This window comes from Rattus rattus, chromosome 11 (assembly GCF_011064425.1).
Source record: "Rattus rattus isolate New Zealand chromosome 11, Rrattus_CSIRO_v1, whole genome shotgun sequence".
NCBI classification, from domain to species: domain Eukaryota; kingdom Metazoa; phylum Chordata; class Mammalia; order Rodentia; family Muridae; genus Rattus; species Rattus rattus.
This window is the reverse complement of record NC_046164.1, coordinates 52,334,959-52,355,326: the sequence shown is the minus strand read 5'-3', so window position 1 is coordinate 52,355,326 and position 20,368 is coordinate 52,334,959. Positions and strand designations below refer to the sequence as shown.

Sequence of the window (20,368 nt, the reverse complement as noted above, 5' to 3'; positions counted from 1 at the left end):
ACAACATGAGGAACTGAATTAAAGGGTGGCTGCATTAGGAAGACTGAGAACCACTGCTCTATAGAGTCTAGAGAATAGAAACAGTATGGAAGGAGACAAACATCCAACTTCATGCATTGTTTCTTTTCTCAGCCAATTATCAAAACATCCTGCCAACTGGTGTAAATTGAATTTTGACATTTAAATACCTCTCTTAAGTGTAACATCTAGTGTCAGAGCACGACAATTGTGTGGTGTAATCAGCAGCAATTGTGTTCACAGGCTTGTTTTTCAGAGATTGACTGGCGGAAGAGTTACGAACCTCTGTAAAAAGAGTCTACATATACATTTCAACACACACACACACACACACACACACACACACACACACACACACACACACACACACACACACACACACAGTTCTCGGTTATTTTTGGGCATCCGAAACTTTGTGGCTGTGGAAGAAAAGCTTTTGTTCTGTATTTTCGATCAGACTGAGTAGGAACAATGAAATGAAATCTACTTCCCGGTCCTGCTCTCTTTCCGCCCTCGGAACGCATGTGCGAGGTCTTTCAGATGCGGAGGGGACCAGAGAGGGACGGACACACGGCCCAGCAGTTGCCAGGCAACGCCCGCTGGAGGAGTCCTAGCGTAAAAAAGGTCCGGGAGAAGTGTCAGCGGCCAGGAGTGGGACCCTGCAGCGCATTCTTTCCTTGCCCGCGGCCGTACCCGCGGCTGGGCGGGTTAGGGCAGGGGAAATGTTGCAGGAGGAGTCGGACCTGTCTCTCATCATTGCCCAAATAGTCCAGAAACTCAAGGGCTCCAATTTGTATGCTCAGCTGGAACGGCAGGCCTGGGTAAGCGGGGCTGATGGGAAGCTATGGAGACCGGCAGGCCGCAGGATGACCTGCCTGCCACATTGCTTTCACCCAAGCCAGAGCTCTCTGCTCTCTCCACCCCTTTCTGGTGTTTTAAACCCCTCCCTGAGCCTTGCACCTTGTTTGCTCAGACTCAGGCGTGGGGTGATAGTATTTTATAAAAGATGGGTGGGGCTCATCACGCCCTTCTTCAAGCCAGAGAATGGCCATTCGTTTATCTATTCTTTTAGTCGTTTAAGGAACCTATTTTTTCTTTTTTTAAGCTGTTGGACTCACTAGCAGCATGCCTTCCTTCTCTTTTACTGTCTCGTAGATGGATTGGTGCCCCTATCCGGTTTTCTAATGTGTCACTTTGTTGCACTTTACTCTTCTACAGTGATTTCCTATGTGCCCACCAGCGTTTATTGAACTCATTTAAACAGACTAGGCACCACGACTAGACAGAATAACCAGGAGATCTTTACTATATGAGACTGTTGTGTAAATGGAATTCTAAACTTTTGTGGATGCTTCTGTCCTCGTTGGGCTTTTGGGGTCCATCCAAACTTGGTATTTTAGTACTTCTGTTCCTTTTAACTGCTGGTTAATATTCCATTGTTTGGAAGCCCCGCCATTAGTTTCTCTATTTAGTACTTACCTGGTAGAGATTTAGGATGCTTAGAGATTATAGAGAATGCCAGTGTGCATATTCTGTGATTTTATCTTTAGCCCATGGGTTGTCTAGAAAACACATTGTTTCGTTTTCAAATTTGGGGGGAGCTTTCCAGTTTTTTTTTTCTTCTTCCGTTGATTTCTAGTTTAACTTCAGGATGGAGAAAATTCATATTATGTTAATTCTTTAAATTTGGTTGAAGTATTTTTTATTTTTAAGATTCATAATTTGCTTTATCTTGTTGAACATTCTACCTGTACTTAATAAGCATCTTTTCTTAGGACAGTTTAGAAATGTCAGTTAAATCAAGTAGATTGGAAGTTTTGTTCAAGTGTTTTGTATCTTTACTGAGGCCAGAAAGCAGCACTCCTCCATGATCTCTGCCTTAGTTTCTACCTTGAGTTGCTGCTCTGGCCTTTCTCAACGATAGACTGTAATTTGTAAAACAAATGAATTCTTTGCTCCCCCAAGTTGTTTTTGGTCAGTGTTTTGTCATAGCAACAAAGATCAAAGCAAAATGTGGTGCTTCAGTTAGCATATATAGGTCAGGGGGTGAGGCAAATTCTGAGGTTTTCACTGTTACCTTCCTTACACCCTAGACTGCAGATTCCTCCACCTGGACTTCTATTACTTTTGCTTAGAGTACGTCTTGGAACATAGAGAAATTGTCTCAATATTTCTATTACTTCTCCGCTTTCACAAGTCTCTCTGCCTGTGTGTCCCTTTCCAAGCAGTAGCCTGCTTTAGTCTGTGCTAGGATCATGGTAGGTGTGGGAGCTCCCAATTCTACATTATTAGTTCATCTGCTTTATCCGTGCAGGATCCTTCTTACCCCTGGCTTTTATCTTTCTCCTCTGTTTTGCAACCAAACTCTGCCTTGTATCTGTGGCAAGTGTGAGAGACAGACATACCTGCTCAGGTGTCTGCTAACCTTTCTGCATTGGCATGGGGTCCTAGAATTTTTTTCAACCTGTCCACAAGGTAGAGAGCATTTACGACAATTCTAACTGGGAGGAGTTATTGCCTGAAATTTTAAATAGAGAGTTTCTGATGTTGCTTATGGTTTAGGGCCTTTGCTTCACACCAGAGGAGAGTTTGGTTGATGTAGCAGTTTTATGCTTGTTTTTACATATTTAGCCAGCAGAAGGTGCTCTCTGTGATACCCTGCTAGAGGCTCACGGGGAAGGGCATGAGATGAAAGTAGATTCTTTCTGTTGTCCTCTGGGCTACTCTAGACTGGTGCGCTAGCCCATAATTAGTCTGTATCACTTCTGTGGTTATCTGGATTATAGCTCACATATGGAAAGTTTAAAAGCTATGTCCACGTATGGCAGAAACCATACCATATTTATCTTTTTTGGGTATAGGCTACCTCACTCATGATTATTGTTTTTTTAGTTCCATCCATCCATCTGAAAACTTTATAATTTTATTTCTCTCAACAGCTGAGTAATACTCCATTGTGTAAATAAACTCCATTTCCATTATCTATTAGTCAGTTGATGGACATCTGGGCTGTTTCCAACTTCTGACTAGTATGAATAGAGCATCAAGGAGCATAGATGAGCAAAAGTCATGTAATGGGAAGTAGAATCCTTTAATTATATGTTCAAGAGTAGTAGAGCTGAATCATAAGATAGATCAATTCCCTGAGAAACCACCACAGTGATTTCCATAGTGACTGTACACATTTGCCCTTCCCTTTGAATAGAAATGAATAGATGTCCCCCTTCCCCAGCAGCCTCACCGGCATGTGCTATCATTTGTTTTATTGACCTTGGCCATTCTGCCTGAGGGAAAATGAAATATCAAAGTATCTTAATTTCCATTTTTCTGATGGCTAAGAATGTTACACATTAGTGTTTCTTATACTGACCCTTTGTAAAAGTTTGTAACAGTTGATGATCATTTCCCATTCTGTAGGTTAATGCTGTGCCTGATGATTATGTCCTTTGCTGTAGGAGAGCCTCTCCAGAGGAAGAGGAGAGAAAATATATTGCTATGGTGATAAAAAGGGGAAATCAGATAGATGATTAAATGAGGAGAGGGATGAGAGAGGGGAAAACACAGAAAGACAACTAACAACAAATGCTACTGGAAACACCAAATCAAAGCCTACTTCTCCAGAAGCTTCCTAAAATATATACACATGCGAATGGAATCTAAATGAAGTTACCAAATGGCAGGGAGACAATGCCCCAACTAGACATTTTAATGCCACCCAGTAAAGCTTGCAATGGCAGGAATGGGTTAACATTGTTAAGTCATTGGTTGAAAGGGTCCCGTGAACATGCCTTCACCCCCAAATATTGAAGGCTATTGCCAAAGCTATTGAATACTTGCCACAACCTGCACTATTGCTGAAGAAAACATTTATCTACGTTATCAGACGTGGAGAAATCAAGCTGGTGCCTAACGAGAAGCTTCACTAGTACTAACTAGCATTCATGGTACCAGGAGTTATCCAGTCTACTACCAAGGGAGAAAAATAATAATATCTCTCAGCTTCAGACCCTGCCACCTGCAGCAGTGACTTGCCTGCGAGATTATATAGTGACACAGTGTTAAGGGAGAAACGCTAAGGCCCATGCCATAAGGTAGAACCCAGACCTCACTGTCTTAGTGTAGATGTTTTTTGTTTTGTTTTGTTTTTTGTTTTTTGGGTTTTTTTTTTTTGTTTTTTGTTTTTTGTTTTTGGCTGTGAAGAGACACTGTGTCGATGGTAACTCTTATAAAAGAAAGCATTTCATTGGGACCTGCTTACAGAGGTTTAGCTCACTCTTACGGCAGGAAGCATGGCAGCATGCAGGGGGGCTGGAGAAGTAGCTGAGAGTTCTATATTTGGATCTGCAGGCAGCAGGAAGAGAGAGAGCCACTGGGCTTCTGACCCCAAAACTTACCCCCAGTGATATATTCCTCTAACAAGGCCACACCTACCCCAGCAAGGCCACATCTCCTAATCCCACTAAAGCAGTGCTGCTCCCTGATGACCAAGCATTCAAATGTATGAGCCTCCGGGGGCCACTGTCATTCACACCACCACATTTACACTGTTAACGTGGTCAAGAACTTGAGTCTACATAGGCAACAAACCTACAGGAAAGCCGTTATTCTTCTAAAAGCTCAAAGTAATAAAATGGCTCCTAAAACACATTAGAGCAACTTCTTACAGTAGAAGGTAACTAACACAGAGACCCATACAGAGAATGTACAGAGAGTATGAGTCTTTGGAGAACTTAGTCTGTATACGATGTCTTCATCAATGCCCTCCCTTCAAGGCTTAGGGATCTATGTGGAAGAGAAAGATTCTGAGAGTCAGAAGTGATGGGTGATTCTAAGGAAACTGTATCTTCCAGACACAACAGGATTGATGATCACATGAACTCACAGAGACTGTGGTAGCATGCACACGACCTATGCAATCTCAAGTCAGATGGGGTCCCATGGCTGAGAGGGGAAAGTAAACAGAATTTTTCACCTCTAACCAAGAAGCTTTCTTCAATCCGTATCTACTGGCAAAAAGCAAACCAAATTTTTCCCCAATAGATTGTTACTGGGTATGTCAACCATGCTCCAGGGTAGTCTCCAGCCATGCTCCAGGATAGTCTCCATGCCCATGGCCTGGTGGCTTTAACATTTTCTTTTTGTTTTGGGTGTTTCACCAGACTTGTTAAGATGTACATTGGTAAACTATTGTTGCGGATGATTGTTTATTCTGTCTGGGTCTGTGCTGGTCAGTCTCATGTCAATTTGACACATGATCTAGTCATCTGAGGAGGGAGCCTCAGTTGATACAATGCCTCCATGAGATCATGAGGTAGGCAAGCCTGTGGAGCATTTTCTTAATTTGTGATTAACCCATTGTAGGTGGTTCCATCCCTGGGCTGGTGGTCCTGGGTTCTATAAGAAAGTAGGTTGATAAGCCATGGGGAGCAAGCCAGTAAGCAACACCCCTCCATGATGACCTCTGTATCAGTTCCTGCCTACAGGTTCCTGCCCTGTTTGAGTTCCAGTCCTGACTTCCATCAGTGGTTAACAATAATGTGGAAATGTTCAGCAAATAAACCCTTTCCTCTTCAAGTTGCTTTTTTGTCATGGTGTTTCTTCACAGCAATAGTAACCCTATGTAAGATAGGGCCTATAGCCTATTTGAAACCCAGCATCAGTTTGGGAAATCATTTGACTCACCTTTTCAAGTATGAGGTCTGGTTCCTCGTTCCTGGTTCCACATTAGGACTCATAGCTAAATATGCCTCTAATACTTTTTTTTGTAAATCTCTTTGCAACCCTTTCTGTTCAGTTTAGGGATTTCCTACATGCTTTCTAATCCTGTTTTGTGCTGTATATTACCTCTAATAAATCTACCTAATGGATTCTTTTGTATATATTATATCTTTCGGTTATAAAATATCTAGGTGATTTTTAAAAAAAGATTTATTTTTATTTATGTGTCTCCATGTGTCGACCATATGTATGTGTGTATGCACAGGCAGAGGTAAGAAGAGGTTGAATCCCCTGGAGCTGGGGTTACAGGCCATTGTGAACCACTGGGTATGTATGGGTTCTGGGAACCAAATTCAGGTCCTCTGGAAGAGCAGTGAGTGCTTTTAACTGCTGAGCCTTGTGGACAACCCCTTCAGGTGATTTTTGTTTAATGAGGCTAGTCCTGAGTCTATTTTTCCTGGATTTTTATAACAATTTTCCATGTGGGTGTGATGTTAGGTTCTGTGTCCTTCATAATTGTAAAGGTCCCTCTTCATTAAAACTGTTATCTAGATTATCCATGGAGCTCTTTGTAGTCTTTCTGCCTCTTGCCTTTGTTCATGTGCTGTCAGTCAGACAGCAGCATGCCTTTATTGAGTGCTTTGCATTCTGTACAAATTAAAATATAGCCGCCAAACCACAACATCATTGTCACCTTCTCCACGAGTCAGTCTTGGACTAGTTACCAGTTTTCATGCCATTATGGACTGTGCTGAGTCAAGGCTGAGTTTTCTCAAGATCAGTCTTCCCTGGGTTCTTTCCTGGGTCTCCTAGGTTTTCAACAAAGGATTTAATGTATTCTGTGTGTTCATTACATTTGGGTCTCAAACTTTAATCTTTTCCTCAGACTGTCAAAGTACTTTGTCAGTGCATTTTATTGTTTGAGTTTTTAGCTTTCTATCCCACAGAGTACCAGTTTCTTGAGGATAAAACTGGCTAAGCACTTAATACTTACAAAGTCTTTACTTATTTCTCTGTGTGTCTTCAGCAGCCCTGCATGAGGCTTTGTGCTGGGCTAGTCCTGATTTTCAAGCCATGTCTTTGGGAATAAACTTACAGTCCTATTCCTCTTTCAGGATTGTCTCTTGTTACTCTAAGTCCTCTTTACTAAGCAACAATTTTCTACATTTGTGTGTGTGTGTGTGTGTGTGTGTGTGAGAGAGAGAGAGAGAGAGAGACAGAGAGACACAGAGAGACAGAGGCAGAGAGAGACAGAGAGAGACAGAGAGACAAAGAAAGAGACACACACAGAGACAGAGAGAGACAGAGACAGACAAGAGACACAGAGACAGAGAGACAGAGACAGACAAGAGAGACAGAGACAGACAAGAGACACAGAGACAGACAAGAGACACAGAGACAGAGAGAGACAGAGACAGACAAGAGACACAGAGACAGAGAGACAGAGACAGTGACAGAGTCCACTCTTTGTACATCCACCTATCCCTTATACACATTCATCCCATTGGTGAGGACTAAACAAGATAACACACTTCTCATTTTTATTAGTAAGTTCTTTATAAAAAACCTTGGCTTTTAAAAAAGATGCAAATGATTCAGCATTTCTTCATCCAATGTCCTTCATTGTCTCAGTGTTCACTGTGGTACATTGCCCTTTACACTTGAAACACTGACCCACTTTTTCTTCTAATTGGCTTTGCTAATGTACTTTTAACCAGCTGACTGAATACTATGTGTCTTTTACATTTAGTGAGCATATTTTCCTGCTGGTGTCTCCTGTATTGCCTCAAGTTTTCTGTTTAGGTGTTCATAGAAATTGGTAGGGCAACTTACAGAGTAAAACATAATTGTGTAAATGTTTAAAATTTAAATACAGATCTTAAAAATATTTTTCCCTTGTAACCAAATGTCATCTTTAACATATATAATTAGCCACTAATTATGATTAATACACCTCTTACATAGTAGAGTGGTCAAGTGTTTTGTTTTCTGACTATTCCCGAGTAACTGTCTTGAAGTTATTTTGAATCTTAGGGTGGAGTTTTCTCATTCATTCTGTAGACACCAGGGTGACAGTCTAATTCCAGATTGATGGCCAGGGCTGTATTGGTATTGTTACTTTATTTTACTTCCCATTGAAGTGGATGTTGTATAAACATGTTATTTTCATTCCATTAAGCATTAAATATGTCTTGTTAGTCAATTTATTAAATTATACATAAGAGAATTATAACAGGCAGGGGCCCTGAAAGAAGAGCTTTGAGAGAGGAATGTAATAGGTATTGTAGTGTTTAGAATTCTGTGTTAGAATATTTTGGTACTAGTAAAAAGCTCAGGAAATTTTATCTCAAATATATATTAGTATGAAAGGTCTGTGCCATGAGCAAAATATGTTCTATCTTTTAAAAAGGATTTTTATTATTTTAAAATTACATGTGTGCGTGTGTCTGCCTGGGGAGAGTTGGTGAGTACAGCTGCCTACAGAGGCTAGGGATGTCAGCACTCTCTGCAGCTGGAGGGAGAGGTGGCCAGAACCTACCTGGTATGGGTGCTGAGAACTGAACTTGGATCCTCTGCAAACTCGGTGTGCATAACCTGTCCTTTTGGGTGTATTTTCAGGCAGTGTTTGGCATATACGTGGGGAAGATACAGATTGGGTTCTTGCAGTTGGTATATAAATTGGAAACTCAGGGTCTCTTATTTGTCCTGAGCCAGGAAGAGGTATCATCTTTATTCCTCATTCGTTGGCTTCTATTGTACCTTGGATTTTTGTAAAGTAGCATAGTAAAGAAGTGAATGATGGCATGCAGGATTCCATGAGAAGGAAGTTCTTGCTGTATGAGATTTATACTTAAGATACAGGATATACACTATAATGCAAACTTGGCTTGTTAAAATATATCTCATTTTTTATGTCAGCACCCAGTTGCTTAGACAATGCCATGTAGGGTTCCTGGAATAGTTAGAACAAGCCTAAAGGACTAATTGAAAGATTGGCCACAAAAAGTAAACTGAGAATGATTTCACAAAAGGGAACAAGAGGTAACAGAATGGAGAAGAGAGTGTAGGTAGGAGAGTGGGTCAGCTTGGGCATGTCAGCAGAAGGCCCCGGGACAGATTCATCTTCAAGGTGAGAGAAACTGGAGCAGGGCAGGGATTATACAGCACATGTTGAGTCTAAGTCAGCGTTCAGGGCGCCAGGCCTTGCGATCTGAAATTAACACGTACTCCTGGCTACAGGGTGTACCACTGGGACTGCTAGGATTACAGCAATGAGTCTGCACTACGGTTTTAGATGGAACCAGAAGTATTAGGAAGAAATGGAGATACCCAATTCAGCATGTTTACATTGAGCGTCTCATTAGTGATGGTAATGGGCTCTTGAGAGGAATTAGACTAACTCTAGAATAATGACAAGGACGTCTGGGAATTACTGTGGGAAAGGGCAATATCTTTTTAAATAGTATGTTTCACTTTTATTTTAATGTCTTTAATTTTGCTGTGAGATCTTTAAAAGTAAGAAAGGCTATCTTTTTATTTTTAAACTCAGCAACTAGCACATACAAAGAACTCTCATTGCAAGAGCAGTGTAGGTGAAGAGAGCATAGATGCACTTAGAGGGAATGGCTGGGGAGTCAGGAAGTCTGGGCAGTGTCCAAAGATGAAACCCAGTTCCCAATGTTGGCACAATGAGAAGGCCACGCTGGTTTCTTGTGTGGAAACTTTCTAGATTGGTAGAAGTATCTAGGTTGAGTGACTAACTTTTTGGAGAGTTTGGAAGTTTCTGAATGAATATTATTATCATCATCATCATCATCAACAACAACAACAACAACAACATCAACAAGCACCACCACCACGGCCTGAAGAGGTTGTTGAGGTAATTTCAGAAGGAGAAGTCACAGGATTGTTTACAGAGCTTACTCACATACCTTTGATAATCAGGAGAGACAGAGGACAGAGAGAGTGCTATAGCTTCTTCCTGTGCTTGTTTTTACTTTCTCCATTCTGTGGGATCTTCTGTGATTCCCTAGGCGGCCCATGAACTGAGCTCAGGAGCCTCCAGCTACACAAAGAACTACATGCAACTAAGGAATGCTGAGAGAGGGAGGAGAAGCCTTCCACAGGGAAGAGCACACCCACTGATTATCCAGCACCAGGTTGTCAGCCCTGCAAACATACAAGTAACATACAGACTGTGCAGGTTCTATTTAGGAATATATATATATGTATATGTATATGTTCCATATACTTTATATTATATAATTACTTATATATTCTATAGTTACAATGCATATATTATATAATTATATATTCTACATGATTATTATATATTCTATATAACATCCATATATATTTCATATATAATTATATATAATTTCCATACACATATTCCACATATATAATTATGCATAATATATACATTATAAGTGTATATAGTTTATAAATAATCATTCCATATTTTATACTATGGAATTTTATAAAAAATATTTTATATATTATATATAATTATATATGGAATATATTATATATAATTATATGGAATATATAATCTAATGTAAAATATATTCCATAAATATGGAATATCTAATGTATATAGAATATAATACATATGTATTTATGTAATAACAATTAATAAAAAAGAGACTGTGAATTTAAAAAACATCAAAGAGGGGTAATGAGAAGGTTTGGAGGGAGGAAAATGAAGGAGACAATGATATAATTATAGGCTCAAAAAATAAAAGTAATAATTAAAAAAGTACTTAGGAGTTACAAGCAAGTGGATTTGATTTTTCAAAAATGAAGCAGTTGTGAAACCGGCTAAAGCTATTATATATAATCCATATGCATTCATGTAAGCTGTTATTCGTAGAATTGATGCTGTTATTCAAAAATATGTGGAAGATGCTTTTTCAAAAAAAAATATGTGACATTAACATGCCACTCAAAGGAAAGCCATTGTGTGTGGTGATGAATTCAGGCTTTGAATAAAAATGAGGCATTGGGAGAATGTGCCTGCCACTGTGAACTTAATGGCTTCTCAATATTTAAAACTATTTGTGGATGATACTGGTGGTGATATTAATGAATATTACTTTCTGATGTTGTTCAATGATTTAGTCAATCACTTGACTTAGTTAGCCAGTATCTGACCATGCATGATATTACAGAATCAAATGTAAGGAAAAGTCTCAGGTTCAAAGCTGAGCAATGCATTTTTATATGTTAGAGACTGGAGAGTTTATTGATATTAAATTCCACATCACAGCCAATCTCTAGGAAACCATGGGTTATCAGATCTTGGTGTTTCATAGAAGAACATCTTCAGTTGTCTGCAAAGTATAATAAAGTTCTACTCAATTTCCAGTTATTCACGCACGTATAATCCAAATACATCAGACCAAACAGCAAGTGCCCTAGATTGACTGCCATGGAAATTACAAGAAAGTGGTAGCTTTTGTCTACTACTTTATACATTGTAAAGTTTATATAATGCTTCTCACTGATGTGTTGAATTTGTATTTGTTTCTAAAATTAAAGCTGCTTTAATATTTAGGACATTATATAATGAGTTATGATGATTATTTTAAAATAAATCAGATAATTCTTTCTTGTGGTCCAATATTCATAAAATTTAGCTCTGCTCCTTGGTTGAGCAGTCCTTTGGCATGAGGTACATTCACACTGTCATTAAACACACCACTATCCGTGTCCAGAACTGTTGAAAACCTTCCCTACTGAAGCAGCGTGCTGTTAAACACTGACTCCCCCATCCATGATCAGCACTTTCTACTGTTTCTGACTGTGACTGTTCTGTATTTGCTTTTGTTTTCTTATGTGTGTGTCCCTTCAATGTCGTACGGTGTCTTCACAATCATCTGTGTTATATACCGTGTCAGAAATGATATTCCCCTACAGACAACATTTTGCTTATCGGCTCATTAGCTATAGTTTTTTGGGCTGTTTCCACCTTTGGGCTATTGAGAATTAATACTGCTGTCAAGTGTCTATTTGCTTCCCTTCTTTGGGTTCCTTGGGGATGCACCCAGAAGTAGAATTCCTGAATCATGGCACAATCATGTACTTCATTTTAAAGGAACCACCATACTAACAATTACTTTTAATTGGTTTTACTTTAATCTAATTCTGTGCCAATACATATAATTTACATAAAGCATCCAAGAGTCCTCAATGATTTTTAAGAGAGTGAGGAACCTGCTATTGAAAAGTTAAGAATCAGTGTTGTAGAGGAATGAGCTTTAGAGGCCAATTCTGAAGCCACAACCGTGGCAGACTAGCAAGGGGAGAGCAGCTCAGAGAGTGTCACAGAGCTAACTCTTGGAACAAGAGATCTTGAAGTTTGAAACAGACGTGGTCTTCAGGAAAGAAAATTCAGCGAAGACACATCTATTATTAAAAGGCTCTCAGCAAAAGATAATCAAGTGTACTCTGTGGCCTGAGGTGAGGGTCAGTGCTGGCACCTGTTAAGTCAGTGCTGCCTGGCATTAACTCAGCACAGGAGTGTAAGGTAAGGGAGGCACTGCTAAGGTTGCCATATAAACATTTCTAAGCTGAAAAGCTAGTTCAGCTTCCATGTTGGACTTTCTCAGGCAGATCACCACAGGGAGAGAGAGGGCGTCGCCTGTACGTGGTTAGTGGTGCAGTAGAGCTTCCTCTAGGCCCTTCTAATCCTAAATTTCTATGATTTTCAGGCACAGATGGATACTTGGAGTGCAGCATTGGTATGTGAGTGTAGTGAGAAGGGGAGGTGATGGGGACCCGTCAAGCAAAGGCTCATGGGAGTCTTTACTGTGTGCTCTGCTTTCTGTTCCTAGAGCACATACATGGCCTCAGCTTCTCTCCCTCTGCTTCTTCACTTCCGGTAATCACCAGGATCAGAAGTTTAAGATTGTTCATAGCTAAGGTTTTGAAATTAGTACTGTTCTAGTGGAAATGAAAACTGTATGTGTCCATGTGTGTGTGTGTGTTTCTCCACATGTGTGTGCACACCTGTGCATCAGCAAGAGCAAGCATGTGCTTTTAGACATGCAGAATGTACACAGCATGAAAACTGTACATCTCCTGCCTGCTGTTTTGCAGGAGAGTATATTTTAGTTCTTATTGTGAGCTACAGGCATTGGATTTAAAGAAGGCTCAAGTTCTGCTTGTAGATTTCCCAGAAAACCTCCTTCTCTAAGACTCATATTTTTTTTCCATGAAAATCTGTTACAGATACCTACTCCATTATCATCTGGACACATCTTACATTTTATAACATAACATATACTAGACTATATAGCCAAAAAATTACTTTGATAATTTTCTACTCAATTTTTATAATAACTTTATTTAGTTTCTTTTCTCTGTTAAATAAAAAAGAAACAAATGCAGAGATGTTAAGTGGCTTAATCAAATTAATAAGTCAGCCTGGGAGATAATGTCAGCTCTCTGGTGCCAAACCTAAGTGCTTTGTAAGCTGTGCTCTATTACAGCCAGGCTTAAAAACAGGCACTTGAACAGCTCCTCATAGTCCCCAGCAGCAGCAGGTCAGTTCAGTCTGCACTGCTCCAGTACGTCTGTGCTCGCACGCGCTTGTGCCTGAGCATCACACAAGTGAGGATGCGGCTGCAGCTGCCGTGCGTGTCAGGGTGAGGGCCAGAAGAGCACAAGTGTTCATGCTCACTAGGCTGCTACGGTAGCGCACTGCTGAGGTGAATGCAGCAAGGGAAAGATCCCATGCACACACCGGTGAGCAGTTGGTCAGAAGCCCTATTCTGATCTAGGCATTAGTGATAAAGGAATTTTGGATTTGTCCTAAAAATAAAAATTTCTAAGTACTTCTCCGTCAATTTTCTCTATCTGTTTAGGTTGGGAGTGTGATTAGATTACTAGGAAATTTATTAGTAACATGAATACTTCTCTGTGAATCAGAATCTTTCAAATAGAATACAGAAATAAGACACTTAAACTGTATCAGACTAAAGCTGCACCTTTTACACACTGAGTGTTAGTGAGAAAGGTTCATCGTGCTGCCTTCAGTGTGGTTTATACAGTGGGATTCCCAAAGTGTCTCGGAATTTTTCAGAGAGGCTCGTGCTACTGAATCATGTGTCGGAACCATGTCACAGCATATGGTGCTCTTGTTATTGCCCTGCTGTGTGTTGGTCTGTGTGGTGACTGTCTCTGTGCCTTTGGTATGGCTTTGGTCCTGGGCTCTGACCCAGATCTTTGAGCCTGCTATGCAATCTCTTCACCACTTAGCTGCATCCTCGGATACCCTGACCTAGTTTTGATTCTCCATTTTCTAAAGATTTTAATAATTAACTTGAATAGTTAGTTATTTTGGTTCATGCTTTGTCCAGCAGGGCTCAGGGAATGGACCTCATTGGGGCAGCAAGGAGATGAAGGAGAGACAGGCAGGCAGGCAGGCAGATAGGCAGACTCATGGGCAGGAAGCTGGGAGCCAGTGGTCTGGGCTCTCTGTCTCTGTCCCTGCCCCACCTCAAGCTCAGTATGTTATTGTGGTAGAATTGAACAGAGAGGAGGGGTTATCGAATACAGATAATCAGGGAGGCAGGGTTTATGTAAATAGCTGAACCAAGGAGGCAGACTTAGCCAGTCTTATATCTTGAAGTAGTCTCCAGACAGTCAGTATCTCAGAAGAAAGCTATGGTGGATATTTTCTGCACTCTGTCAGCGTCCATACACAAACTAGAGGGGAAGGAAGGCTTTGCTGTTCCTCCAAGGACCTGAGCCTCTGGAGTCTTTGCCATGGCTCCTGGGTCAGTAGTACACATTCACTCAGGGCTGCGCGCTCAGGCCTCCTTTGCTCCCTGTAGGCTGCATTTACTATAAAAGATCTACCAAGGAAGTCTAGCAACCTTGAAATAGTGAAAATGTTTAAAAAGAATAACAAGCTTTTTCTTCATATTCTTTACATGGTACTCTATGAACCATTTCCAAATACAAACTAGAGGAAAGAGGAAAAAAACAAACAAACAAACAAACCACAAGAGATGTTAAGTTTCCATTTGCCTCCGTCATTGTGAGTAATGAGCCGGAGGTTTTACAGCTTTTAAAAATCAAATACTTCTGGGGATAATGGACTGGAAATTACTCTGCTCAGTTAAAAATAATTTTATGAAGTTCCTTATTTATTTTAGGGTAAAATTGACTAAAAAAGATAGAACATGGTTCAGTCAGTATAATTTTGCCAAGCAGCAATTAATGCCAGCGTACTAGAAAGGATGCAGAATGGAGGCCCAGCCTTGTCTGCCAGCTGATAGTCTAGTCAGAAAGATAAATGGGACGAGAGCTCCATTGTTGTCCCTGTGCTGTCACAGAGGGCATAGTGCTTTACCTTTGTTAGGGGAGCTGGAAGGTGGGGTGTGGAAGTTACTATTTTGTGATTTGTGATGAGGGAGCATTTGCTTCTAATGAAGTGACATAAACAAAAGCTTAAAGCCCTAAAGGGATTTCCAGTTGTGGGACCAAGGGATACTCTAACTAGTGAGTACCATGGAGAGAAACCGAGGAGATCTTTAGCTTGGTCAGGCAGCACCAGCCACAGATCTGTAGGGGTAAAGTGTATTTACACTGTAAAGGGCTACATATGCCTGTTGAAAATTTCAGGCTTCTTTGTATGTCTGGAGAGCCACAGCCAGGACAGACATATTTTAGGAAAAAAGCACTAGAAGGCCGATTGGAAAAGAAAAACTTAGGCACACCCATTCATTCAATAAACATTTATTATGTATCTGCTTTGTGAAAGTAACTATTTAAGGCATACAGATAGCTGCCCTAGTGAAGCTTGCTACTAAACGATGAGGCATATAATTTACCAATGAATACAGTAAATGAATCAACTAATAGTGAATGCTAAGAAAGAAGAAGTAACAGAGCTTGGGCATGCAGGTGAGGCGTACAGTTGGAGTAAGGTGGTCCGTCAAGTTCAGAACCTATAGCAGTCAAATGAAGGATGAGGAGGACTGACTGTGGAGAGCTCAGGCTTAAGAGTACTCACTCTTTCAGAGGGCCTGAATTTGGTTCCCAGCACCCATCTTCAGTGCTTATAACTGTCTGTAATTCCATGCCGGGGGATCTGACACCCTCTCCTTGCATAGATTTTAAAAGAAAAAGGAAAAAGAGTACTAGATCAGAAGTAAGACTTTAGAATGGAGTAAATGAGTGTATTAGAAGATGTGTTTTTCTTTTTCTCTTTTTTCATTTTTGAAGCTTTTCCATAAAGATGACCAGTCTGCAATGCATTGTTTCAAGGTAAATGATCTTTGTAATACCTTACTTATGGGAGCGGGTTGGCTGTCATAGCCGGACTCCTCCATGAGCCCCAGTAGAACTGCAGATCAGTTTCTCCCTGGCCACCTGATGTTTATGCTTGCCAACTTCCTGCATATGTATATCTCTTAGTATAGCTTTGTCTTGCCAACTTAAAAATCAAATGCTAGTATTTTAGAATATAGGTTTATTTATTTATGTATATTATATATGTGTATGTGTGTATATGTAGTCGTGTATGTATGCTCATGTATGTGTGCTCAGGTGCATGTGCACAAGTGTTTTTGTGTATGTGGTTGCCAGAGGGTGATGATGGGTGTCTTCCTCAATCTTTCTTCACTTCTTTTTAAATCTAAAATAGGGTTAGACCTTTGGCTACTCTAGTGAGCCAGCTTGCTCTGGAATCCCTTGTCTTTGACTTACAGGTTCTAGAAATATGAGCAGGCCACCATATCTGCCTAGCATTTTATGTTAGTTCTGAGGAGCCATGTCTGGTCCTCTCATTCTCACAGCAAGCACTTTATTCATTGAATCTTCTTTCCAACCTTCCTTCCTCCTTTTTAAAAGAATGCTTCCTCAGCTAAAGGCTGGACTGTTTATCTCAGTGTTCACATAGCCTGAACTTTACTGGCTGTAAACTGCTAGTACAGCTCACTGTTCTGTCCTTCATATGTTTCGTCAGCTGCGTCCCAGGCTTCATTGGACTTGGGCGTTGTCTTTTGGCATAGCTGCTGGTAGTAGAGTGTCCTTTCATTGAGCAGCACACACTGTCTATGAATCTCTCTGCAGACTTAATAGCTGTGTCTGCTCAATGCCTAGGGCCAGCAACTCATTGGGGTTCTAACTGGATCTGTTTTAGTTATTAGCTGTGATGTACAAATGATTTACCTTAATGTATATTTATACACCACATATATTCCTGGCGCCAATGGAGGCTAGAGCGTATTGAAACCCCTTCAACTGGAGTTAAGGACAGTTGTGAACTGTCGTGTGGGTGCTGTCAACTGAACTCAGATCTTTTGTAAGAGCAGCAAGTGTCATTTGAGCTATCACTGTAGCCCATAAGCTGAAATACTTATATAAATTAAACATTTCCCTTTTTCTGTTTGGTTTCTCACTTGAGACGGGATAAAAAGACAGGATAAGTGTGTTTTCTTTTACTTAACAGTTTTCAGGGTAAGGAGAGATTTCTCTAGCATTCACAATTTGATTACCCATGTTTTCACTCTATGTGTTATTAGAAAAAGGAGCCCCAGTTGACTGTACCATTTTAGTTTCCTTACATCTCACAATGGAGTTGACCAAACCACTCCAGACTTTAGGTCCTGTTCTACAGTAGGCTCCTTAACTGCTCCAAAGCATATTTGTGGGCTAATTGGGGGGGGGTCTTTCTCCCAACACGTAACAGGTACCCTTGATCACTTTGGTTTCTTTGCATACAGTTGCTAACACTGAACATATCTCCCAGCTGTTAAGTGGTCAGAGCCAGTTGTATTTTGGGCTTATAGTAGTTATCACCTAGTCTTCCTATAAATATTTTTCCTGGAATTTTGATTTGATACTAGCTGGTCTGTTTATGTGATAATATAGGAGATTAAAAAAAAAAAAACCAAAAAAACCAAACCTCCAGATAGAGATGACTTAGCACTTAAGAGTGTGTATTGAACTTGAGAGAACCCAAATTTAGCCCCAGCATCCATGTTGGGCAGCTTACAACTTCATGTAATTCCAGCTCCAGGGAGATATGATACTTGTGATTTCCATAGGCACCTGCATTTGTCTACACGTATACCTGCACAGAAAGGCATAATACAAAAATAAAAATAAAGAGGTTGAACCACAGAGATGCTAATGTGCAGCTGAGAATTGCTAAATGTGAAGTTTCTGACCTGGAAGGTCAGATGGGTGGCAGTTTCCTTGCAGAAGATTTAAAGTTTGAGGAAAGGAGCAAGGTAGATGAATGAAAGCAATCTTTGATTTCATAGGTTTGAGCGAGTATAAAATACCATGAAGTAACAGAAACTTGTTAAGAACTATGTTTCTAGAGTTTCCCAGACAAAGCTGTGTCATGAAACTCCAACACATTGAGGATGATCAAATCCATCACAAGCAGGGAAAAAGTACGTTATTTATGGCAAAAACTGCAGTGTGGAATGCAAAGCATCCAGTTGAACATAAAAGAGACCTTATAATAAACACCAATGAATAGGGTTTTATGGACTTTGAAAAATAGGCACAACACATGTATATTGAGCAGCAATCCAACCTGGAAGGCACTATCCAGACATGTAACACATCAGCTGATCTTTGTCCAGGTGTGGCTGCCATGGACATCGGATTTAATGTGAAACTAGATGGCTAAAATGTGAGCCTTTTTCTACTTGGACTTTAGCTAAGCATGCTAAGTATTTGTAAGCTATACGTTGATGTATTTTGCATATGTTAGAGGGCTATTATGAAAGTAGGCAAGGAGACCTTCTCTGTGGGGAACCAGTTCAGGCAGGTCTATGCTGGTATAGTTTCAAGTGCATTTCAAAAAAAAAAAAAAAAAAAAAAAAAACCAAAACCCAAAAAAACAGGTGTTTCTTTCTACATATTTGTTAGCATGACATATGAACTCAAATGACTTAACTCTTACTTCTATTTTCTCTTTCCCTTGTTTTCCAAAAATCTAGGCCTGTCTTCAGAGACCCGAAATCAGACTTGAATCACTCAAAGAAGATATTAAGGAATTCTTTAAAATATCAGGTTTGTTAAGTCCCCAGCATCCTCAGACTTCCAGCTACTTCAAAACTGATGTAACTTGTTTGAGGACTTCTGTTTGGAGAGGAGTAGAATGCACATATTGTAATGAAACTGTACCGACATTCCGAGGACACTGTAGAAAGGACTGCTTCTCATTAGTCACTTGTTTTCTTCCTAGTCAAAATTGTCCGGAGTGTGGGGAGTATACCCTTAAATAAGTAGCTTAAGCAGCATATCTTCTCCTTCTACAGTATTTTTCTATGCTTTCAAAACACAATAAAACAATAAAACAAAACAAACAAACAAACAAACAAACAAAAAAACGAAAAATCCCCAAAGGCCAGAAATGAAAAAGAGAAAGGAAATTGTTCGTTTTTGGACAAGAAGGCCTAACATCGGACCAGCACTTGCATGTGGGAGCTGAGACTTTGTTTGGTGGCTCCTCAGAATGGTACATTTGTTGGCCAGCAGTGTAACTACCCTCTGTACTTGGTTCTTGTGTTCTTTCTCTGGTATGGCCCAGACTGTATCTTGTTGCTGACACACTCACCCTAGTGTCAGTTCACATGCATTTAGAGCTTCGGTAGTGGAAGAAGGCATTACTCTTAACTCAAGAGAAGGATTCAGTAGTTTTACTTAGATAGCAGCTAACTTCTTTCACAAATAACCATGATGCCAACATTTTAGTGAGTTAAATTTATTAAGTTCAGGCTAGAGAGAGAGCTCAGTACTAGATTACTGGTTGTGTCCTCAGGGTCTCTGGCTCAGGTCCCAGTACCCACGTGGCAGCCTACAACTGTGTAATTCTGGTTGCAGAGCATCCGATGCCCTCTCCTGACACTCACAGGCTCATGCATGAATTTTGGTGTATATCTACATTTAAGCACATATACATAAAATAATAAAGTCAAGAAGCTATAACAATTACTATGTTGCATATTTAAGAAACTAATACTTATTTTTTTTAAACTTAACAGGTTGGGAGAAGAAACTTCAGAATGCTGTTTATAGTGAACTGAATGTGTGAGTTTTTTCCCATCTATTTTGAGATACTATTTTGTTCAACTATACTTACTCTGTAAGTAGTAAAATTATTGTTGCTGTCTATACCTATACTCTTGTTAGACTACTTATAGAATTTCCAGCAAGTTACTACCACAGTCACTGCAGTCTAGTCAGAGTCTGAGTAATAGATAGGTAGGAATTTTCTATATTACCAGTTTGTATATTGAGAATGTATTCATCCAAGGCAATTAGGTAATGAGATAGTTGTCATAATACTTACATTCTTCTTTTTATTGTTGAATTTAAAACATTATACTTCTTTCAGTTATTACAAACTGACTATACATAATTTCTTTTTCTTCACAAGATTATTATTGTTACTAAAAACCTAATGTTTTTATTTATTTTTTTATTTGCTGTCGGTGCTTATTAAGATGTATAGAATTTTGCTCTTAAACCTATAGCTGCAGAATATTAAGTTGGTGGTTTATTAAATACCCCATTATTTATCCACCATTCATGAGTGTTTTCTCTGCACTCAGGGTGTGGAGTAGAAAACTAAGCACACATCCTGCCCTCATGATGT

General features: G+C 39.9%; 1 protein-coding gene across 1 annotated transcript in view; it reads left to right on the top strand.

Annotated features, from left to right (window-relative positions):
• The first annotated feature begins 602 nt into the window (after window positions 1-602).
• Tbc1d19 (TBC1 domain family member 19) overlaps window positions 603-20,368 on the top strand; it is a 118,480-nt gene continuing 98,714 nt past the window's right edge. Inside the window, exons 1-3 of the mRNA XM_032915995.1 lie at window positions 603-839; window positions 18,708-18,780; window positions 19,755-19,800. Coding sequence (XP_032771886.1) covers window positions 741-839; window positions 18,708-18,780; window positions 19,755-19,800 — 218 coding nt within the window. The 5' untranslated portion in view covers window positions 603-740. The remainder of the gene's footprint in view (window positions 840-18,707; window positions 18,781-19,754; window positions 19,801-20,368) is intronic.